The sequence below is a fragment of the Leucoraja erinacea genome, chromosome 32 (assembly GCF_028641065.1).
Source record: "Leucoraja erinacea ecotype New England chromosome 32, Leri_hhj_1, whole genome shotgun sequence".
Classification (NCBI taxonomy): Eukaryota; Metazoa; Chordata; class Chondrichthyes; order Rajiformes; family Rajidae; genus Leucoraja; species Leucoraja erinaceus.
The window spans coordinates 17,869,772-17,895,109 of NC_073408.1; the positions used below are offsets into that span (position 1 = coordinate 17,869,772).

General features: G+C 42.8%; 1 protein-coding gene across 2 annotated transcripts in view; it reads right to left on the reverse strand.

The window, feature by feature from the left end:
• Positions 1-8,885: 8,885 nt before the first annotated feature.
• Positions 8,886-25,338, reverse strand: part of LOC129712408 (V-set and immunoglobulin domain-containing protein 2-like) — a 32,825-nt gene continuing 16,372 nt past the window's right edge. The window contains exons 6-7 of one of the 2 annotated variants that reach the window (XM_055660820.1): positions 20,788-20,926; positions 8,886-12,114 (exon numbers count right to left, since the gene is read on the reverse strand). In XM_055660820.1, the coding sequence (XP_055516795.1) occupies positions 12,000-12,114; positions 20,788-20,926 (254 nt within the window). In that variant the 3' untranslated portion in view covers positions 8,886-11,999. The remainder of the gene's footprint in view (positions 12,115-20,787; positions 20,927-25,338) is intronic. The other variant, XM_055660819.1, reaches the window with a different exon arrangement.

Genomic DNA, 25,338 nt, shown 5'->3' on the forward strand with positions numbered 1-25,338 from the left:
TGGGATAACATAGAACTAGTATGAAGATGTCGGCATGAACTCCTTTTCCCACATGACCTGTTTCCATGCTGTATCTCTAAACTTCTTCTTCTTATCAAATCCATGTACAAGTTTAGAAGTTGTTCTGCCAGAGCTGAACACACTTCTCGGCATCTGCACAATGGTGTCTATCTTGCGTTTCTTGTGCTTCTTGTGCGTGGTGGTGGAAAGATTAGTGGAAACAGGGCCGTGACGTGAACGCTCTTTCCTTGACCCCATCTCTGAACTAAACTAAACTAACTGATCTATATCTGAACTCCAACTTTCTCAGCTGCTCGCCCTTCAATATTCCAGGCCAACAAAAATCTCCTAATTGCACTGAGCCTAATTTCTTTTTCAATCCTACCTTTTGCTTGTTCTTCATACCAGCTACAAAAAATTGCTTGGAAAAGTTATGCGACAGAGCTGACCTGGAAAACTTGGATGCCATTATCACTCTAACTCTCAGCAAAGCAACCATTAAGGGATTCCATAGGAGCAGCATTTATTCTTCACTGTACACATGTAATTTACAAAAGCATTCTATCTGTTACTTAGAAATCTCCTGGGTGCCTACAATAAACACATGCAGGTATATCCAACAAATGATTGTGTCCTAATCCACTTCCATCTGAAGCTAAACTGAATTAAAAGTAATGTGTTAGCTTAGTCTCACTCTCACCACTATCAGAGGCTTTTCAATTAAATCCCTACTTTAGGATTTAACTACCTAATCTAAAATCCAGAATTTGAGCACATAATCTAAGATTGACATTTCAATGCACTATTGATCGAGCTGTTGAATAGTCTACACTCCCAAGTTTAAAATAAGAGTCTGTCAGCAAGGACAGATGGAAGTAATGAAGACCTTAGTCCTAATTGAAGAAGGGAAACATTTCTTGAGCTAAATTCAAATCGTGAAATAGGACAAGGCCAACTTCGATGGTATTAGACTGAAATTTACTAAAGTTACATAGACATAGAAAATAGGTGCAGGAGTAGGCCATTCGGCCCTTCGAGCCTGCACCGCCATTCAATATGATCATGGCTGATCATCCAACTCAGTATCCCATCCCTGCCTTCTCTCCACACCCCCTGATATCATTAGCCACAAGGGCCACATCTAACTCCCTCTTAAGTATAGCCAATGAACTGGCCTCAACTACCTTCTGTGGCAGAGAATTCCACAGATTCACCACTCTCTGTGTAAGAAATGATTTTCTCATCTCAGTCCAAAAAGACTTCCCTCTTATCCTTAAACTGTGACCCCCTAGTTCTGGACTTCCCCAACATCGGGAATAATCTTCCTGCATCTAGCCTGTCCAACCCATTAAGAATTTTGTAAGTTTCTATAAGATTCCCCCTCAATCTTCTGAATTCCAGCGTGTACAAGCCGAGTCTATCCAGTCTTTCTTCATATGAAAGTCCTGCCATCCCAGGAATCAGTCTGGTGAACCTTCTCTGTACTCCCTCTATGGCAAGAATGTCTTTCCTCAGATTGGGAGACCAAAACTGTACGCAATACTCCATGTGTGTCTCACCAAGACCCTGTACAACTGCAGTAGAACCTCCATGCTCTTATACGCAAATCCTTTTGCTATGAATGCTAACATACCATTGGCTTTCTTCACTGCCTGCTGCACCTGCATTCCTACTTTCAATGACTGGTGTACCATGACACCCAGGTCTCGTTGCATCTCCCCTTCTCCTGTTGTTTGGAGTAGGCTGTTTAGGGACAAAGGAACATTTGGAAAGTGGAGATAGACACAAACAGCTGGAGGGACTCAAGGGGACATGCAGCATCTCTGGAGAGAAGGAAGGAAACAGGTATCTTAAAAGTGCAGTGACAGGTGTTCAGGGTATGCCTGTTCCTGTTATAGTGAAGGGCAAGGCAGGTGGGAACGAGTGTATCCCTGGAAGAGTTTCAGGAACTGAAGAACATACTTATGAAGGAAAATAGGAAGGCACAAGTGGGGTAGGAGTGAGCTCTGGCAGATGATATTAAGGAAAATACTAAGAGATCCAAAGTGTAAATTAAGGCAAAGAGGGAACCACAGAGAGAATAAAGCCCTCAGAAACCAAAACGGTAATCTCTGCGTGGAATCACAGGAGATGGGCAAGGTCCTCAATGAGTATATCTCCTTTGTTTTTATCATGGAAAGAGACATGAAGACTGGTGAACTTGGGACAGTTAATGGTGATGCCGAAGATAACCTGTATTATGGCCGTGGAGGTTCTGGAAGTCCTAAGGCGTATAAAGGTAGATAAATCTCCCAGGTCTGATTAGATATATCCATGGACACTGTGGGAAGCTAGAGAAGAAATTGCAGAACCCCTGGTTGAGATATATGAATCATCTATCGACAAGGATGAGGGACAGGATGACTGGAGGGTGGCTAATGTTGTGCCTCTATTTAAGTAGGGCTACAAGGAAAGGCCTGCGAACTGTAGATCAGTGAGCCTAACATCTGTAGCAGGCAAGTTACTGGAAAGTATTCTGAGGGATAAGATAAATATGCATTTGGATAGACATGAGCTGATTAGGGATAGTCAGCATGGTTTTGTATGTGGGAGAATGTATCTTATGAATATGATTGAGTTGTTTTGAACAAGTATCCAATAGGGTTGATGAGGTCAAAGCTGTAGATGTTATCTATATTGACTTCAGCGAGGCATTTGATAAGGTTCTGCATGGTAGGTTGTTCTGGAAGGTTAGATCACATGGGATCCAGGGAGAGCTAGCTGACTAGATAGAGAACTGGCTTTGTGGAAGGAAGCAGACGGTGATGGTGGAAGCCTGTTTTTCTGACTGGCAGTCTGTGACTAGTGGTGTGCCTCTGGCATCAGTGCTGGGCCCTTTGCTGTTTTTGGTTTATATCAGTAATTTGGATGGAAATATACATGGCATGATTAATAAGTTTGCAGAAGACGCTAAAGTGGGTGAACTCGGTCAAACTCGCCCATGCCAAGCAATTAAACTAGTCCCATCGCCTGCATTTGGATCATATCCCTCTAAAACGTTTCTTATCCATGTACCTGTCCAAATTTTTTTTTTTAAATGATATTATTGTACTTGCATCAACTAATAACTGAAAGCTCGTTCCATATACCCTCCACCCTCTGTGTGAAAAGGTTACCCCTCAGGTTCCTATTACTTTTTTTTACATCGCAACTAAAATATCTCATTCTTGATGCAGGCAAACATGAGCTGGCAAATAATTCAGACTCAGTGTCTGTGTCCATGCTGCTTGTGCCTCTGAGTTTGGGGCATGCAAGTGACATGGTTGACAGGAAGGGAGGTGAATCTTCAGGTGTTGGGCTCATCTCACCGAGTGTACAGTATCTCATCTCAGTCACGGAGCTATGTGCATTTTGGCTGCATGACACTTCAAATTGTAATTCACTGGGTGAGAAATAGTGTGGGATGTCATGAGAACTTGATAAAAAAAATGTTATATAAATACCAATTTTCTTTTTTTAATTTAGTAACAGACAGTCATTGGTCAGATCTTCTTGCGAGTTGGAATTCTCATAAAGAATGCATTCATTATTAATCTCTCTGCCTTATTAACATACTTAATGTACAATTCTGTTTCATCTGCTTTGGGATTTTATATTATATTTTCTCACAAATTTCCATATTCTGCTCATTTTTCAGAAATGCCAGCATTTTTTTAAAGAGATCTATAGATGCTACTGTTCTCGTCATATAGGTTTCAACTGAGTCCTGCAATTAAATGAACAAGTTATGATTTGAACTTATGAAAAAATTCAGCTCACATGACTATTCCTGGAATAGTTTAGTTAGTTTAGAGATATAGCGCGGAAACAGGACCTTGAGTCCACCGACTATGCACAGACCAGCGATCCACGCACATTACCACTATCTTACACACACTTTGAACAATTTACATTTATACCAAGCCAATCAACCTACAAACCTGTACCTCTTTGGAGTGTGGAAGGAAAGCGAAGATCTCAGAGAAAATCCACATGGCCACGGGGAGAACGTACAAACTCCATACAGACAGCACCCATAGTTGGGATCAAACCCGGGTCTTTGGCGCTGCAACGCTGTAAGGCAGCAACTTTACTGCTGCGTTGCCATGCCCCCACTATCTCACCTCTTAATAATTTACTTTCACCATCAGGCTTAACATCAGTCAGATTCTCCTCAAAGGACTCCAGGTGGACCTAGGTTTAATTTAGGATGAGCCACCAGTACGATATATAATAAATTAAATGTTAAATCTATTTCCCTCTCCACAGATGCTACCTGATCTCTCAAGTGTTTTGTTACACTTGACCAGAACTAAAATATCCTGCTCCTTGCCTGGGTAAGAGAGAGTCAAAAATGTTAGTTGCCACATGTACTTACAAAGGAAGAATGAAATGTCACATACAACAGATTAGATTAGATTAGATTCCTTTATTGTCATTCAGACCTTTCGGTCTGAACGGAATTTTGTTGCCTGCAGTCATACATATAATAATAAATAACAATACATGCAATAAACACAAATTAACATCCACCACAGTGGAGAGGGCATAACAGCATAACAGGCCTGCAAACACAATGCACATAAATAATAAATAATCAACAAAAACTCAATAAATCAATAACCCCAATACTAGTGCAAAAAAATAACCTGAGGTCCTTGGTGCAATCAGAGACAATCGATAGCAGTTCATAGTTGAAGTTAATGTTGTCTAGTGTTCAAGAGCCCAATGGTTGTTGGGAAGAAGCTATTCTTGAACCCGGTGGTCAAAATCTTCATATCTTCAGACACCTATAGCCTTTAGTAGAAGTGAAATGAGAACAAGACCAGGATGGTCGTTCAGCCAGAGTTGCTGAACAACGCCGTGATGCATTCACCACTGTTCAAGAGAGTGTTCATCAACCTGCCAAATTTCCTCAATCTTCTGAGGAAGTAGAGGCAGTGATGTGCTTTCTTTATGATTACATCAATGTGCTGGGCCATGAACAGACCTTCAGAGATATACATGCCCAGGAACTTGAAGTTGTTTACTCTCTCCACTGCCAACCTGTTGATGAAGATAGGTTTTTGGATCTTTGACTTTCCCTTTCTGTCAACTATCAGCTCCTTTGTCTTGCCAGCATTGAGAGTAATGTACACAAAAATGCTGGAGAAACTCAGCGGGTGCAGCAGCTTCTATGGAGCGAAGGAAATAGGTGACGTTTCGGGCCAAAACCCTTCTTCAGAGTTATGTTGTTGTTCTGGCATCATTCAATCAGATTTTCAATTTCCCTCGAATAAATCAGTACTCATTATTCGCCGGTGGTTTCATGGCGAATTTAAAGACAGCATTGGAACAATGTCTAGCTAAACATTTGTGGGTAACAGCTGATGAGTATCAAGGATGAAGTGTTGCTGCCAATTCTTACTGATTGTGATATGGCAAGGAGGAAGTTGATGATCCAGTTGCATAGAGATTAAAATTGCTCTTTGTTCTTCGAAACTATACAAAATTCACTTTGTGACAATGTCTTCATTTGTTTTAGACAAATCAAATTGGCAACCCAATATGGAAATTAAATTCACCCAAATAGTTTTGCATTACCTTTTTAACAAGCCCTTATTAGTTCTTGCTTTATACTGCCCTACGTATTAGCTCTAATTAGGAAGCATGTTAACTTCTATCATCAGTAAATGCTTTCACCTATTTCTAATTTCCACCAAAACTGTTTTTACATCTTATCTTTCAAGTCAAGATCACTTCTCACTGCTGTACCGATCTTATCCTTTTGTAACACATGCTTTTACATTCTGCCTGCCTTCTGAAATATCACTTACATGAGAATGTTCAGTTCTCACTCTCAATGGTACTTTATAATCCTGTACCCAAGTACAATGAAATTTTTTTTTTTGCATACAGTTCAGTGACAATCTTGCCGTACATTAAGCACAATCATGCTAAGTATAACAGCGGTCACCTTCCCCCACATTTATGTAAATCCACACGGATCATATCAATTTATTCCTAATTGTGTCATCAGTTCATTTCCCTTCTTATGAATGTTAAATGTAATCCAATAAAGATCCCTTTATTATTGTGTCTAATTTTGTTTATCCCTCCAGGTGCACACTTTTATCTGCATGTTCTTTCTCTTCCCATTACACTTGGGGTCGGCAACCTACAGCCCCCAGGTCGAATGTGGCCCGTAACCCAAAATCATCCGGCCTACAGGCGTATTATTTTTTCTGTAATCATCTGGCCCGCAGACTTCCATCATCTTCGGAACCTCCCGGGCCCGAGGTCGTGGCGCCCAAACACGGTGACGCAAGTAGGCCTGTGCGGGCAGCCACAATCGAGCACCACTGAGCACAGCTGAGCACCGAGCACGGCCGAGCTCTGGCTGTACCGCATCCTGTGCAAAGCCGCTGGCACGGCCGGGCATCTTCTGTGTCTGTGCTTCACTGTCGGATCGGGGTTGTCAAAAGACCGGGGATGAGTGAGTGTGAGTATTTGAGCCACCACCTTCAGGACAGAGCCAAGGCAATGGTCTGTAGGTACGCCATGTTCGTGAGCGCCTGTAACTAGGGGCCAGTGCTCTGGGTGCATCCTCGAAGGGGCGGGATCTATGTGAACACGTGATTTGATGCCTGCCCTCCGGGGCGGGATCCATGTGTACAAGTGACAGATGTGGCCTGCCATCCGCTAACAGACATGCATCCTGGCCTCTATGCAGAACAAGGTTGCCGACCCCTGCATTACACCCTTGTTATCATTAGCTTTATTGCCACCCTAACAATAGGACCTAATTTCCCAATGATCTGTTCCCTCTCACATGCCAATCTACTCCTCCCAGTTCTCCTATCACCCACATACACTGTGGGGAGATTTTACATTTGTCAATTATTCGACCAGTTTTAGGAATATGGAAGGAACACAACCCTGTCACGGATATAACAGCCAAACAGCACACAAACAGCATCCAAGGTTAGGATTGAACCTGGAGTCCCTGAAGCTGAGAAGCAGTTGCATTAACCATTGTGCCACCATATCCTCTAGGGTTGCCGACTTTCTCACTCCCAAATAAGGGACAAAAGGTCAAAATAGGGAACCAATTCCCGACGGCAATTCGTTGACCAACTCGGTTGTGGCTGGGTGAATGATGAGTTGGCCCAGGTGCTGGACTGCACACAAAGCCCAGCCGGCATCCCAGCTGAGGTGTTTTGGCCCGGGCCACGCGCAAAGAACCGATGATCGGCCATGAGGAGGGATGGTGGTGGTGTCGGCAGTAAGCGAATGTCTGAAGGTCGGACAGCTGGCCGGGCTGCCGACCGACGGGGCCACGGGCGAGATGCTGCTGCTGCACTCTATCAGCTACACTACGTCGGGCCGGGTGAGGTGGGTCTGGACGCAGCGCTCCGACCCGACTGCCCCTCGACCCAAATAGTAGCAATCAAATACGGGACAAGGGCAGTCCCGTATGGGACAAACCAATTTAGACCAATATACGGGATGTCCCGGTTAATACGGGACATTTGGAAACCCTAATATCATCACACTCCATCGCCTGTTCTCTTCTAAATTATATTCCTTCCATATATCAAAGTTTGTGATATTATTTGGCTACTGCAAAATCACCCCTGCAGTAATTACCCCCACTCGAATTTTACTGCAAAACTACCCCCAGTGTAATTATCCCCATTAGCCTTTCCATCATCTGAACCCACCCACCAATATTTAATTTTAACTCAATGGGAATCAACGGACATGGTTGCAGCCAGGTAAGTAGATGCTGTAGATGTTCGATCGTCATCTTCTTTCATGGCAAAACGGGCCCTGTGACCTCCTGCATTGATTCCTTGCATTCTACCATTACTAGGCTATGACATATGCAGTTCTCACCCATACTACATGCTGGCATTCATGATACAGCTATCTTTAATAGTGCATAGATTTAGATCCAGCTGAAAAATAAAACAAAACCAATATGTTTGGGTAAAAAATAAGCATGTAAATGTGTGTTCAAAAAATAAATAATATCCGACTGCCAGTGGAACACGCATCTATTTTCATTTTCTCAATGATCTTATTATTCAGCATTCTTTGATATACAGACAGTATAAAACTGCAGGTAAATCAATGTGTAATCACTGAAATGACTCAGCTGAAATCAAAATTGCATGTATTAATAATATATAAAATATAAGTGCACAACTATTAAAAATAAATCGAATATAGGAAATATTGCAGTGCATTTTTATAAAAGTCTTGTTTGGATTTTTTAAATCTTTCTGTGTACTTTTACACATTCATGAAACTATGTAATATTCTAAGATTTATAATAAACATCAGTACAGAGTAGGGCAGTCCATTTCTCTTGCTTGTATTATCAAGGAGATTCACTGCCTTATAATGCTGAATTTTCATCGGTCTCTCTCACAGTGGTGCAGCTGGTAGAGCTGGTGCCTCACAGCGTCAGGGAATCAGGTTCAATCCTGACCTCATGCGGAGTTTGCACATTTTACTTGTGTCTGGGTACTCGGGTTTCCTCCCATATCCAAAACATGTGCAGGTTTGTAGATTAATTGGTGTTTGTAAATTGCCCCTCGTGTGTAGGGAGTGGATGTAAAAGTGGGATATAGAACCAGTGTGAACAAGTGATCGATTGTTGACGTCGGTCAAAGGGCCCGTTTTCAACATATATCGCTCAATCATCAATCAAAACTTTTGATATATGTTGTCCTGCATACTTCATGTTGGCACTAACTTCAGAGCTATGAAATGAATTATGTATTCTCAGTTTAAGTTCAGCTGAAAACTAAAAATAATATATATCAGGTGAAAGAAATAGATGTAAATATTCGGTCAAAGGTGCAGTAGAAACAGGCATATCTTTATCTTATTTGAATCAAATGATTTTATTATTTGGCACTCTTTGACATGCATACATTATATGGAGCCACCAACCAGTTTATTTTTGTCCCTTGTGATTAATTTGTCACGAACATCCACATGAAAAAGTATCCCATATTATATTGCCTTGTATATAAAGTGTATTCTAGTCACCCAGTAATCCTTGACTATAAACAACAGTAGCAGACTTTGCCTATCCACACTTTGGTGGAGGCTGACTCACATACCATTTCATGGATGGACTAGGATTTTGTCATAAAGTGCTGTAGAATAACAATATAATTGAAAGAAAGAGGATGTAGCTGGTCTTTCTGTCAATAGCTAGCCTCATAATCTCTTGGCCAAACTAATAGCAAAATCAACACTTTCTTTTCTCATCTCCCCTGGTCTTTGCTGTCCACACAATGCTTATTGAGCTCACAATCTCTGGCTAATAAGAGGCAATAATCCATCATTTAAGTCTATTGTTTGGGGGGTAACAGAGGAAGCCACCATCCTTGAGCTACTGCCTCACAGTGCCAAAGGCCTGGCTTTGATCCTGACCTCTGGTGGTGTCTGTGTGGAGTTTGTACATTCTCTTTGTGACCACATGAGTTTATTTGGGGTGCTCCAGTTTCTTCCCACATTTGGCCTCTATAAATTGCTCTGAGTCGGTGTGGATTCGGTGTGCTGAAGGGTCTGTTTCCATGCTGTGTTTTTCAATTAATCTCTCAAAACTTTCCTGCACTAGACAACCACCAGTTCCTATCCTGATGTCAGATTGTTCCCATCCATAACCCTCTCATTCTCCAGCCTCCTCTGCACACCACCAGCTCTACAGCCTGCCCTAGAGGTATCCACTTCATCACTATCTCCGCTACTCGGCCTTCTTAAATGTCCTTACAGGCTATCAACCTGATGGTCAAGCAAGAAATGTTCAAAACAAATCCGAAACATGCATGATGTTGAACATTTGTTTCAAATTCACAATTCCTTCTTCATATTCCAAGGCAGCAATTTATAAGAGCCAAATTTCCTGCCTTATCACACTGTGCTTTTGATAAGAAAGCCTTGCCCATCGCCAGGGGGTCCTGTTTCCTGCATTATCCACAGATGGCATTGGTAACAGGTTCAGTGTTTTTTAACCTTTGTGCCTGAATTAATTTGGGAGGTACATTTCATGAAATGGAAGCCTGCAGTTTCAATTAATAAATGCTGCTTGTTCACATACACATACTCCTTATAGTACATGGTACAGGTCACTGAAATGGAGTTCATTGATGTGCTCTCAGTACTGTGTAAGTCTGACCTGAGATTTTCTAATCTCCCAACAGACCATATTTTACGTAGTTCTGCACTATGTTTGAACTCCAAATGAAAGTACTCTGAGGATGCCCCCAGGCTAAAAGGACCGATCTAGTGTTCTCAACCTTTTTGAATGATTGCCACATTTATCACCAATGCCAAAACACTCAGCCATCCCCATAAATGCCCGATGACATTACAGGCTGCCTGTGCCAAACATGATGCCAGGACCAATTCCATTCCGTGTTTGGAGTGGGATTAGCTGCAAACTCAGGGATGATGGATCTATTCATCATGTTTTGACCTTGAAATCATAACAAGTGAATTGATACAGTGTTAATACTGTGAGTGATTGAATCATAGAGTGAAACTAGGCCTCACCCTACATGCCAGTGCTATCCATCATGTATCTATCGGTCTGAAGAAGGATCTCAACCCAAAACATCACCCATTCCTTCTATCTAGAGATGCTGCCTGGCTCGCTGAGTTACTCCATCATTTTGTGTCTATCTTCATGTATCTATTGATACTCAATCCTATTTTTGTGACAATGTGCTGGTCGGCATGTATGTTTAAATGTACATGTTCATTTAATATAAATTGGCTCCACCTTAAAGATATGCCCTCTATCCTTTGACATTTCCACCCTGAGAAAAAGGTTTTGACTGTCAAGATTTACGTTGAAGAGAAGGTGTTCAAAAAAGTTATTTCTGAACTGTATCATTATCATCTATCCACTAAATGCGGTGGAGGAGGCAACATTTGAATGTGATGAAGACTGCAGGGAGACTGGAGGTGGGGAGGGCTATCTTACTGCAGTGGTAGCATTGCAGCACTGGAAACCAATTTGGAGCTAGATTTCAAAAATAGAACTGTGAGAAAATTGTACATGGATTTTCAAGGGACAAAAGGGTGCCGGCCTTTCTATCAACACACCCACATGCCATGAATGAAGACATTGAATAAAAGTGCTCTTGCCATCTGCCTTCAGCTACTCCATAAATGGTCTTCTCATATGGAGGGTACGCTCTATAAGCTGGGGAATAGTCCAATTAGTATTAACTGATTTGATGGGGCAGAAAGACAACAAAGCTTTTTCGCTGTAGCTCGGTACATGTGACAATAATAAATCTAAACCTTGGTCACTGGGCTGATGTGTTTCTGCTCTGTTCTTCACTCACATGATAATGAAAGACAACAATGATCAGCCTACAAAATAATCTATACATAGTTTGAGAAATGGTTTGTATCATTTATCCCAGTTATATTCCAGGAAATTAATGGTTCTGTGCTAGCCTCCTCCTTCTGAATGCTACAGGTTGTATCTCCGTAAAGAGGTGAGAGTGCCCCGCATATCCTGAAGAAGGACCCCGACCCAAATCGTCACCTATCCATGTTACTCCAGAGATGATGTCTGATCTGCTGACACATTCAAGTTTGTGCAAAGTTACTCCATGTTACTCCAGCTCGTTGTGTCATTTTGCCCTGAAGAGAATTGTGTTCCTAAAGCTGACACATTCAAACTTGTGCAAAAGAAGACTTGGAAAGCGAGAAGCAAAACAATGAAAAGTTCATTGAGTTGTGATTTTTAGGCTTCATTGCTTATGTAGTAATGTCATATTTGTACATCTGAATTCATTGAACAATTGTCTTGATCAGAGCCAAAAACAGCTTTATTATAAGACAACAATGTATATGAAGAAATTTTAAGGTGCAAAACAAATATAAAAAGGCAATGAGATTTTTTTTCTAAATATCTTACTCTAAATTTCTCAGTTTTGTAAAGTATGGAGCTTGAGGTTAGAGAGTCACACAACAATATTGTACTTTGAGTTCATGCTGTTTGACTTGGTTTCTTGGTTGTGTGCAGATGATGCCAGTAAATTGGAATTAGTTTCTTTACCAGGAGCCATTGCATCCACTCTGAAAGCAACAAAAGATTCAACCATTGAACGAAGATGCAACTACCACATACTTAAGCACTAATATTTCACAGTTTGCTGGTACCCAAGTTCAGTCCAGAGCTATAATGTTGCCTGAGTGGAGTATCATGTTCTCCCTGTTTTCCCTGGTGCTCTGGCTTTCTCTCAAAGATATGCAGAATGTTAGTTAACTGGACACTGTAAATTACCCCTAAATTAGGCGGGTAGCTGAAGAATCCAAGTAAGCTGTCGGGCAAGTGAAATGGAATAGGTTACAAGGAAACAAATTGGAAACAAGAATAATGGGAATGCATTGACCTAATGGGCCAAATGCCTTCCTTTTAGAAAACACAAAAATGCTGTAGTCACTCAGCAGGTCAGACAGCCTTTGTGGAAGGAATGGATAGGTGACATTTTTGGTCAGGAGCCTTCTTCAGTCTGAAGACCCGTTGCTTATCCATTTTGTCTGCAGCTGCTGCCTAATCCGCTAAATTACTCCAGCATTTTGTGTTTTACGCAAGATTCCAGCATTTGCTACTCCTGTTTCGCAGCTGCCTCCTATGGTTATTTTTTACTACGGTTTACTTTTAATGTAAAAGCTTAATTTACTGTGTGCTGGCATATCAAAATAGGTTACAGATTTTTTCCCCATACTATTGGACTGACATCCTTTCGTGAAATAAATTAATCCATTGGCAGAGGCCTGATGTTGCCTTGACAACTAACTTTTGCACTGCCTTGTCCACAAATAAACTAACGGTATTAGAAATCATCACCAATTATAAATGAGTTATTTATTATAGAAACAAGCTACAGAAGGAGTTCATGTAGTTCATTATGCCTGGGACAACCTTACCATGAGCCACACAGTTAGTCTCACTCCGCTGCTTTCTCTATGTTCCAATTACTGTGTCTGACTGAACTGAAAGATATAGCATGGAAAGAGGAACTTTGGCCCTCCAAGACCATGCTGACCATCTTCACACTGGTTCTTTGTTATTCCAATTTAACATTCATACCCTATGTATTAGGGACAATTTACAGAGGCCAATTAACCTACAAAGCAACACATCTTTGGGATGTGGGAAAGAACTGGAGCACCAGGAGGAAACCCACGCAGTCACAGGGAGAAACTGCAAACTCGAAAACCGAGGTCAGGATCGAACCCGGGTCTCTGGTGCTGTGAGGCAGCAGCTCTACCAGCCACGCTACTGTGCTGCCCTATGTCCTTTACAAAAATATACTCCATTATCTTTCGAAGGTTGAGATTAAATTTTTATTTCCTATCTCTTCAGCCATTGCATTCTGGTTCTCAACAACACAGAGTGACACAGCACAGAAACTGCCCCCTTCAACCAAACGCTTCAACAAGTACCCATTTTACTCTCCCACTTTCCCATCATATTCCTCCAGATTCTACCTCTCATCTACACGTTAGGAACAAATAAACATACCAACGTGTATGTTTTTGGCATGTGAGAGGTAACTGGTGTACCAGAAGAAGCTCACGTGGCCGCAAGGGCGGATATACAAATTCCACGCAGAAAATGGTGGAGGTTGAGTTCGAACCCAGCACACTGCCATGATGTAGCCGTGCCATACTGCCACCCAACTCACAAGAATCAAAAAAAATCAGCACTTTTTGAAAATTATCTCAAACCTCTTCTCTTTAGTTAAGAACATTTCTCCAGATAAACAGTTTTCTCTTGCCTGTAATTGTATCAAATATCCACATTTTTTAATATATGAGTTCAAAGAACCATGATTTGTATATTTTTTTGTTCAAAGCTGTGCTTTAACTGGATATCAATAAAAGCATTCAACTTTCCTTGGGACTAAATCCTTTGAGCATCACGCTCATGTCTACTACCTCTGTTTCAAGCAGTCGTGAGCTGCTTGCCTGCTTTTGCTCAATGACCTAGTAACAAATTAATGGTTGAGTAAACAGATGCAGAAAGGAAATGATGTAAACATATCATTGGGCAGAATCTGCTGGCACAATAATGCTGAGTTAAACTATCGGTGCATGGAATATTTGGCAGGGAAGCGTTAGTCTGTGAGTTGTGCTTCAACATAAATTGCTGCAATGATTGGTGACACCTTGCTGTTAGCCTCATAAAACAAGATTTCCCAATGTGTTTGAAGAAGCTGCTGGCTTTTCACCAGAAATACAATGCAGAAATTTAGGGCTAATGCTAAACAATGTAAGCATTGACTAATGTGACATGTGTAACGTTAGAAGGTTAGAAAGAAAATAATTAAAACTACTGTGTCCCATTTCTTTCAGTACCAAGGCGCTGCTAGACTATTTTTTTAAATAATTCAAATATTTAATATTCTTACTATTCAGTATTTTTATTCTTTCAAACTTAACCCCATATTTCCTTCACTTTATATTTCTCTTTTTGAATCCAAATAAATTCTAATTCAGCTTACTTCCTTTTTATGCACAACAAATATTTTTAGTCCCAATAACTCATCCAAGTACCAGACTGATAGAATAGAAGTGGAGAAAATGGTTCTCTTGGATGTGCGATCTAAGAGCAGAGAGCAGTGTTTCTACATAAGCAGTCAGCCATTCAGGTCAAAAATGAAAGCTTCCTTCACCCAAACAATAGTCAATCTTTCAAATTCTCGTCTTGTGGAGGCTCAATTCTGGACTACATCCAAGAAAACGATCAGTAGACTTTAGCTATTAAGGGAATCAAAGGATACATGGTTGGTGTGACAATAGGATTGTTTATTTAAGTACTGTTGTACGGGGGACTGTTTTACTGTTGTACGGGGGACTGTTTTAGAGGTGACTGGTCCAGTTGCAGATAAGGATACAGAGGCAGAGAGATGAACTGCACAAAGCCAATAAAGTTCAAGTAAGCAAAGCTGCTTTAATCGTCCATTGTGTATCGTCGAGATAGAGACAGAACAAAATGAAACATGGTGGCAGCGGTGGACGTCAAAAATTGTCTATGAAAGAAAAAAAAAAACATTAGAAAGGAAAAAAAAAACATTAGCTAGCGATGGAAGGACTAAGACCCCCTGGAACTTTGGTTTTGGACTCCAACAACTTGGCGATGTCATGGAAAAGTTGGAAGGAGGAGTTCACACTGTACATAGACCTTACCATGCCAGACGCCGTAGATACCACAAATGTCAAGCTATTCTACTATCTCATCGGAGAAAAAGGCAGGGAACTTTGGGCAACTTTGTCGAGTGCTAGCCCTTCAGCGAGGACCACAATTAGTTCAATGATCATACAGTTGGACGAGTACTGCAACCCAAAGGTAAACGAGACTGTGGAAAGGTACCGATTCTTCATGAGGAACCAAGGTTTGGATGAAAATGTGGACAGCTATGTAACAGACTTGAAAATCCTTGCTAGTAGTTGCAACTTTGGGGACATTAGAGATTCTTTGATTAGAGACCGACGTGTGTGGTACAAATACCTCAGCACTGAGGGAGAGATTACTCAGGGAAGAGAAGCTGACTCTTGAGACATCCCTGCACATTTGTAGAGCTACAGAGCTGTCAAGGGAGAATAGCAGAACACTGCAAGGACAGACAGTGGAGGAGGTACATGCACTGAAACAGGCAGAAGAGTGACAGAAAGACAATGAGTTACTGTGCAAGTTTTGTGGTAGAACACACGAGAGGAATGAGAAAAAATGCCCAGCTTTTGGGAAAAAGTGTAAGAGGTGTGGAAAGGAAAATCATTTTGCAGTTCAGTGCAGATCAAGACAAGCGAGCAGTAGGAAAACTAAGAAAGTGCATGCAGTTACAGAGCAGACTAGTGACAGTGACTCTTATGAGGATGTCAACTGTATAACTGAAGCAAATAGAGAGGATGAAACTGTAAACCAGGTTAAAAACAGCCACAGTCAGGGCCAGCAGCTCTTTGCAGGAATGAAGATAGGGGAAAAGTTAGTTGACTTCCAGATAGACTGTGGGGCCACCGGTAATATCATCCCCATCGATCTACTAAACCCAGGCACACAGTTAGAGCACACTGAGAAAGTGCTAGTGATGTATAACAAGACCAAGTTGACTCCTCTGGGTACATGTAAGGTCAAGGTCAGAAACCCCAGAAACAACAAGCTGTACAGACTAGAGTTTCAAGTGGTTGACCAGAGTAGCAGAATCCCTTTACTGGGCAGAAAAGCCAGTGAGGCAATGAAGTTGATAAAAGTACAATACGAGAATATTCTGGCTATAGACAACATAGTGAAGACAGAGCCGAGTCCAGTGACAAAGGGAGAAAGTGGCAAATCCGTGACCATGGACAAAATAAATGAAGAGTTTGAGGATGTGTTCACTGGAGATGGCTGCATGGAGGGTGAATATAGAATAGAGATAGATGACAGAGTACCGCCAGTGAAACTGCCAAAGCGCAGAGTGCCTGTAGCTATGATGACACCTCTACAAGAGGAACTCAAAGATCTAGAGAGAAGAGGGATAATCACACCAGTGGAACGCAGCACTGACTGGATCAGTAGCATGGTCGCAGTGAGAAAACCTAATGGGAAGCTGAGGATCTGTATAGACCCAAAACCGCTGAATCGGGCACTAAAAAGAAGTCACTATCCACTCCCAACTATAGATGACATCCTGCCGGAGATGTCAAAGGCAAAAGTATTCACAGTCTGCGACGTGAAGCAAGGCTTCTGGCACGTCAAACTAGAGGAAGAGTCGAGCTACCTTACCACATTCGCCACCCCATTTGGTCGCTTCCGTTGGCTAAGGATGCCGATGGGAATAAGCCCAGCACCGGAAGTGTTCCAAAGAAAGCTCATGCATGCCCTGGAGGGCCTCCCAGGAGTCTGCGTCATAGCAGATGATGTGTTAATCACGGGGGAAGGAGCAACACAAGAGGAGGCAGGAAAGGACCACGACGAGAAAGTCAGACGCTTTCTAACCAGGTGCAGAGAGCGTAACATCAAGCTGAACGCGGACAAATTCAAGCTCAGACAAAAAGAGGTACCCTACATAGGTCATCTGCTCACGGCCGAGGGACTGAGGGTTGACCCGGAGAAAGTACGGGCAATCAGAGAGATGCCAAGGCCAACGGACGTGAAAGGGGTACAGAGATTAGTTGGGATGGTCAACTATCTGTCGAAGTTCTATGACCACCTTTCAGATGACTCTGAGATTCTGAGACAACTCACGCGCAAGGAGAACATGTGGGAATGGACGGACATCCAAGAAGGGGCGTTTCAAAGACTGAAAGACAAAATCGCTAAAGCACCAGTTCTACAGTACTACAACAAGGAAGAGGAGTTGACACTTCAGTGTGATGCATCTGACACTGGACTGGGGGCCGCCCTGACACAGAAAGGTAAACCGGTAGCATTTGGTAGTAGGGCACTCACACCAACTGAAAGGGGCTATGCCCAAATAGAGAAAGAATGCTTAGCCATAGTGTTTGGGATGGAAAAGTTCCATCAGTATACTTATGGTAGAGAGGTCACAGTACAAAGCGACCACAAGCCTCTAGAAAATATACACAGAAAGCCATTACTTAGTGCACCTAAGAGACTGCAGAGAATGCTACTCAGACTGCAGCAGTATGATATTAGTGTGACCCATGTTCCAGGCAGGGATATGCTACTTGCAGACACGCTGAGTAGAGCATACTTACCAGAGAGCACTAAGGGAGAGAGTGAGACAGATATCGAGACTGTGAACATGGTCAGCTACCTACCCATTTCAGCAGAGAGGCTGAGTGCCATCAGGGCTGCAACAAAAGATGACACAAAGTTACAGAGTGTGGTAAACAGAATACTGTCAGGGTGGCCCAAGAGAAAAAAGGACCTACCAAGTGACATCAGGCACTACCACACGTTCCAAGATGAACTGAGTTTCCAGGACGGCATAGTGTTCCGAGGGGACAGAGCCGTGATACCTGACGCACTCAGGGTGGACATCACTCACAGGATCCACTCCTCTCACCTGGGAGTAGAAGGATGTCTGAGGCGAGCGAGGGAGTGTGTATACTGGCTTGGAATGAACGAGGAGATCAAGACCTTCATCGCCAAATGTGACATATGTAGGTCAGTGGACCCAAGGCAACAAAGAGAGACACTACATCCACATGACATGGCCAGCAGACCCTGGGCCAAGGTAGGAACGGACCTTTTCTCCTTTCACAATAAAGACTATCTGATAACAGTGGATTATTATTCAAACTTTTGGGAGGTCGATTATCTACCTGACACTAAGAGCAACACAGTGATCAAAAAACTCAAGGCACACTTTGCCCGACAGGGGATTCCGGACATTGTTATCTCGGATAATGGACCCCAGTATGCATCACAAGAGTTTCAGCACTTCAGCCAGAAGTGGGGTTTTGAACACCGTACATCGTCGCCGGGATACCCGCAGAGTAATGGGAAGGCGGAGTCAGCAGTAAAGACAGCCAAGCGCCTGATGCTGAAGGCTGCAGCAGCGAGACAGGATCCGTACTTGGCAATGCTGGATCATCGCAACACACCGAGCCAGGGCCTCAACACAAGCCCGGCACAGAGACTCCTAAGCAGGAGGACCAGGACCCTGCTTCCCACAAAGGACACTCTGCTGAAGCCAGAGGTAACACACGACGAACAGGGACTGAAATACAACAGACAGAGACAGGAAAAGTACTACAACCGCACAGCAAAAGACATGGACACTCTGAATAGAGAGGACAGTGTGAGAGTACAGCCCTGTGATACACACAAGGGCTGGAGACCAGCGAGAGTGGTCCAACAGGTGAGCCATAGATCGTATGAGGTGGAGTTAGAGTCAGGAGGTGTTCTGAGACGAAATCGTGGCCACCTCAGACACAATCCCACCACGCTCACACCAACACAAAACACGCCCACACCAACAGTGACTGAGGCGGCCAGACCGCCAGATGGCCCAGCAGAGAACCAAGGCACGGTCACCAGGTCAGGTCGACAAGTTATCAGACCCCGCTACCTGACAGACTATACTCAGTGATTAGAGAATGGACTATGAAAGGAAAATAAAATAAATGAAAATGTGTTGTTTATGCACGTGGGAAAAAACTGATGTTTTGAACTGTTGATTTATTATTGCTTATGTTGTTAGATCTGTTGTAAATGAGCAGAGCATATGGTACAAGTTTGTTGCACTAGAATACCTAAGGGGAAGAGACTTAACTTGAAAAAAGAAAAAGAAAGATGTGACAATAGGATTGTTTATTTAAGTACTGTTGTACGGGGGACTGTTTTACTGTTGTACGGGGGACTGTTTTAGACAAAGATCTTATAGCGGAGCAAGATAGGCTACTCCTGCTAAATGCAATGGACTGACGTGTAGTACGCTATGGAGGGGATCATGGGCATTTTCCACGCCCATTTTAGCAACCTGAGCCTACCTAACCCGACCCGACTCGCACTGTAATCAATGTTGCGGGGCAACAGTTTGTGTGGGTCAGATTCATAAATCTGTCAGTTCAAACTTCTTGTCAAGAATAAAATTTGAATCTGGGAATTGTCTTTTTTAATGTTTTTTAAATCATTTCTTTTTAAATGGCTCACAAGCCGTGTTTGAATTGATTTTGTAGTAACCGGAACCGACCCGACTCGCAGGGTGATTGACAGGGGGGACTTTTTGTGCGTGATTATAGGGTTAGATTCATAATTCAATTAGTTCATAATTCTGTTGATTCTTGTTAAGGAATAAAATGTTTATAAACACACATACATGAAAATTATATAAATGTATATAACACACACAATTATATTTCTTCTAAACCAATAATGAACTTTATTTCAGACTAGACAAGGGACATTAAATAAGAAACATTGTAAATAAGAAACATTGTCTTGGGGCACTCTCTCTCCCCGCTGCCCCGGGCCCCGCACTCCTTCTCCCCCGCTGCCCCGCACTCTCTCTCTCCCCGCTGCCCCGGGCCCCGCACTCTCTCTCCCCGCTGCCCCGGGCCCCGCACTCCTTCTCCCCCGCTGCCCCGCACTCTCTCTCCCCGCTGCCCCGGGCCCCGCACTCTCTCTCCCCGCACTCCTTCTCCCCGCTGCCCCGGGCCCCGCACTCTCTCTCCCCGCTGCCCCGGACCCCGCACTCTCTCTCCCCGCTGCCCCGGGCCTTGCACTCCTTCTCCCCGCTGCGGATCCAATCTTTGGCCGGAAGCAAGAAGGCGGGAGCAAGAAAGCGGAGCAAGATGGCGGAACAAGATGGCGGAGTCAGCTTGCTAAAATGTGTCCTGTAATCACCCATGAAACCGCCCATGAGCATACCTCACGTTTGCGTGAGAGTAACCTATCTTGCTTCGCTCTAAGATCTTTGGTTTTAGAGGTGACACTGGGCTCGTGGCCCAGTTGCAGATAAGGATACAGAGGCAGAGAGATGAACTGCAGAAAGCCAATAAAGTTCAAGTAAGCAAAGCTGCTTTAATCGTCCATTATGTATCGTCCAGTTAGAGACAGAACAAGATGAAACAGTTGGCTCAGGTAGGTGATGCTACGGTGAAAGATTAGCCTTGAATTAATTGAGTGGTAGACAGATGAGATGGGTTGCATGGCTTACTTCTATTTCTTATGTTTACTGAGCATATCATTAGATGCCCTACTCCAGTAATGTATATATTGGCCATGGTATAGAGAGATTGCTACTCTCTTCCTTTGTGAGAACAACTGAGACAAAACATAAGTATCCAAACCTCAACTCATGTCCCATGTAGTGGTCCTTGGACGTCTCCTTCTTTTTATGAAAAAGGTAGTAGGCAACGACAGCGATCAGGATCAGAGCCATAAGGGTACCAATCACAGCGCCAATAATCACTCCAGCCCTGTTGTTCACTGTGGGGAAAATCAATTATTACTCAGTGAGACAAAATAGGTAGAAATGTTGGCATTTGCACCTCATGTGGTTCAGACGCAGATTTGTTTGCTCAGATGATAGTATTTTGTTTAGTTTGGAGATACAGAATGGAAACAGGTCCTTCGGCCCATCGAGTCCACACTGACTGTTGATCACCTGTCCCTACTAGTTCTATGTTATCCTACTTTCTCACTTCCTACAGATTAGGGGCAATTTACGGAGACCAATTGACCGACAAGCCCCCATGTCATTGAATTGTGGCAGGAAACCGGAGCAGTTGGAGGAAACCATGCAGTCACAGGGAGAACATGCAAACCCCACACAGACAGCACCCGAGGTTGGGATCAAACCCGGGTCTCTGGCGCTGTGAGGCAGCAGTACCACCAGGTCTTCTCGTGGCAGATAGGACAGCTCATTTTTGTCCTTCAGAAGATCACAACCTCCTTTCCGCAAAAGGCAGTTATCCAGCCCGCCTGAATGCAGCCACCCTGAACAAACCCTTACACTCATGTAATGCTGCACATCAGTGACTCAACGATGATATGCATGGCTGGAGAGTCTTTCATGAGACAGTACATCCCTCGGACCTTCAGAGAAGCAATATCACTCAAGGTGTAACACTGAAACGTACGGGAAGGGAGGGGGTTTGGGTGCACATAACCAGAAACTTGGTCAAAGGTGTACGCAGTGCATTAAGGGAGGACATTGAGGTAGATGGTCAGAGATGCTGGGGGAAAAACCCCAAGACTCAGGACCTTGACAAGAAAGCCTAACTGAATGATGGACAATTAAATTCACGGACAGTCAAGGGGCCAAATTGGAGGTATGCAGGCCTATCAAAGTTAAAGTGCTAGGCAGTGGTGAGTGCATGAAGTGATTTGGAAACAGGAATGAGTCTTTTTTTAATTGAAGCATTGCTTCAGCAGAAACAAATGGAGATGAATAAATCTTGGATGTAGGTGAGTGGGATTGTTGGCATTCAAGATGGGAGCAACAAACTGACAGAGGTTAGAATGAGAAAAGCAAGTTTAGAGGCAACAACAAAGTGAATGAAGGTTTCAGGCACGTGATGATGAAAACCCAACGGTCAAGGGTTGGGGTCAGCCCAGGCTCTGACTAGACCCAGATGCGTGGGGGAGGTTCTTAAGAGGTTGTCCTATCTTTGTGTCTTTCTTTGCTCATGCAGTTCTGGCAGTTTCACAGTGCAAAGACTCTTGAGTTGTCCTGAGATGTAGCAGGGACGTGGAGTTATGGGTCAAAAAGAGAAATGTGACATCTCTCATTAGGTTTCAAAGATGTTGCTGCACGTAATGGAAGGATAAACCATGGGGTCACCAGAAGTAACATTTTTTATGATGTCTTGGCCTTGTCCTTGGAACTACACCCATTGAACTGGATATTGATGGGAGAAAATTGTAGGAGCATGTTGTAATTAATTCATGTCAAAACCTGTAATGGATCGAGAATTAGCAGAGACAGTTTACTTTTATCACAGTCACATGGTGTGCCATTTGTACGATACATTCTGTCCATGTGAATCTTATAAATCCATGAATCCATAAAGCTGATGTCATTGACTGGATAAGATTAGAGAGAGACAAAGGGAATAAGAGAGTTTACAGGGGGATTTTTAATTTTCACATTCTGCCCAATCACTTCACAATCCACATGGAAACATATCCCCCGACTTTAATCCTAAAATTATCTTTCATTAGTTTGAATCGGCATCCCCTTATGTCAGACCCTCTGTTTAAACAATAATAAAAATAAAAATTAATGTTTTTTCATATAATTTTCGACCAATTTTACATGACAAAATTGTCTGTCAGAATGATCTTCTCCAGAATGAACAATATAACACCTTATTGCATTAAAATGTCATTGACAGAGGTATAATCAGGTGAAAGTAAATGCTAATTAAAAATATTGTCAGACTTAAATCTAGGCAGGCTTGTGAAAAGCATAGCAATTGCAAATGTATGTAATTTCTGCTTGCTGATAGCTAACTGTTCTTAGAGTTGAAAATACCTAACAATTATGAGTAAATGTACAGTTAGAAACCTTTTGTCCTCCACAAAAGTGACTGCTTTCAATCGTCAAAGACTAAGGGCTATGTGGAGGAGGCTAATAAAAGCAGAGTTTAATGCCAAACAAGAAAGGCAACATTGGAAAATCATTTGGAGGAACAGCACCTCATATTCCGCCCGGGTAGCCTGCGGCCGGCGGGCATGAACATTGAATTCTCCCAATTTTGCTAGCCCTTGCTGTCTCCTCCCCTTCCTTAACCCTCGAGCTGTCTCCTCCCATCCCCCCGCCCCCGGGCTCCTCCTCCTCCCCTTTTTCCTTCCTTCTCCCCCCCCCCCCCCACCCCCTATCAGTCTGAAGAAGGGTTTCGGCCCGAAACGTCACCTATTTCCTTCGCTCCATAGATGCTGCTGCACCCGCTGAGTTTCTCCAGCATTTTTGTGTACATTGAAAAATCATTGTCAGTTTTACAATCTTGTTTTTTTGCTGGAGTGCTCAAGCAGTTCAGACATGGAAGCAGTCCTCAGGAATGGTTTAGTTGTCTGTGTTCCATCAATACTTGGAGTACTATCGAATATGTGCAGTAATGGTGCTAGTTTGAAAATTCTGGCAATCTCCATGGAAAGATATGAATTAGTTGCCGTCAATACAGGGGCCATTGTGTGTGACCTATTTTCTCTCTGACAATCCTCTGGTGATGTGATTGCAACCCGTTCTTTACTTGCACTGAGCCTTGGCAGCCTTCCTGACATAGGCTAGTCAGTAGGGCCTTTCCTCCATGATTGAAATCATTTAACTCATTAGCTTGGCGCAGAATAGGAAATTAATCTGAGATCTTCTTGTGAATTTGCCTTGACATCACAGAATAGATGGAAAACAACACCAGCTGGTAATATCTCACAAGTGTTCATGACATTTAAAATTCCATATATAACAGTAACATCCACTGAACTCACTATATATGATACCCCAAGGTAGGGAAAGAGCTTTTGTAAACAATTCCCTCTCTGCTGACCGCTGAGTTCCTCCAACATTTTGTATTCCCTTCCATAGTTCTATTCCTGATGCAAATGATAATTAAACACATGACTCTTGACTCTCAATATTGACTCAGCAAAATCTTACAATTTCACTGGTGGAATCAACAAACTGATATCAGCCCCAGGCTAACATCTTAGCAATGAGCCCCTAATTATGTTCTATCGACTGAGTTAGGCAGGCCATGTTGTGTGGATGTTTAACATTGGACTCTTAAAAATAGGCACTCAGCTCCAATCTCTGTTACAGATAAACCCGCAGAGGAAAACAATTCAAGCATGTCCTTAAAGTCTCCTTGAAAAAAATGAAACCTTCCCATTGACAAGAATGATGTCTAGATTAGAGGGTATTTAGCTCCAAGGAGAGTTTGGACAGAGTTGGATTATTTTCTCTGGAATGCTGTAGGTTGAGAGGAGACATAGAAGTATACATTATCATGGGAGACCTAGAGAGGTGAGAAAGTCAAAATATTTTTCTCAGGATGGAAATATTAAATACTAGTAGCAACTTTAGGGTGAGAGGGGCAAAGTTTAAAGGAGATGTGCAGGGCAGGTTTTTACACACTGGGTGATGGGTGCTTGGAACACGCTGCCAGGAGTGGTAGTGGAGGTAGATACAATGGTGGCATTTCAGAGGCTATTGGGTGTGTGCATGGATATGCATGGAATGAAGGAATATTGATCACAAATGGGCAGATTAGAGTTTGTCTTGGCATTATGTCTGGCACAGATATTGTGGGCCAAAGGACCTTTTCCTGTGTTGTACTGCTCTATGTTTGACTCCCGATCACTCAAAATGGAGACCGAGCATATGTTAGGATTGAGAACCATGAGTCCATTCATGAGGGCCACACACAAACCCTACATTAGTGGTGGAAAGAGTGCACGCCTCACAGATGATCCACTCGCCCATCCTGTCAGGCTCCACCTTCATTATACGTGAATGAGTTTGCGGTTCACACATAATGAAGCAAGCCTTCCTCGATCCCGAGGGACTGCCAAAGAAGATGGAAATGTTTAACTGGCTACAATATTTTGAGCATACCTCAAAGGCAGTAATATTGAACACAACAATGTTTAAGCACACCAGGAACAGGTAGGTACGAACTGATTTCTGATCTGGACTCTTTTTTAATATTGGGATTATTAAAATCAATTTTCCATAATCATCCTAAATCTTACTGAATTCCACCCACGCATTCACAAGATGTCAGAGGACAGTGAAGCACGGTGTGTCAAACCTATCCAGAAAAATGATGTTGTAAATAGTTTTGCCTGACGCCATCTGTTAGTGTTTGCTCATAGCTATAATTAACTCTGTTTCTGAT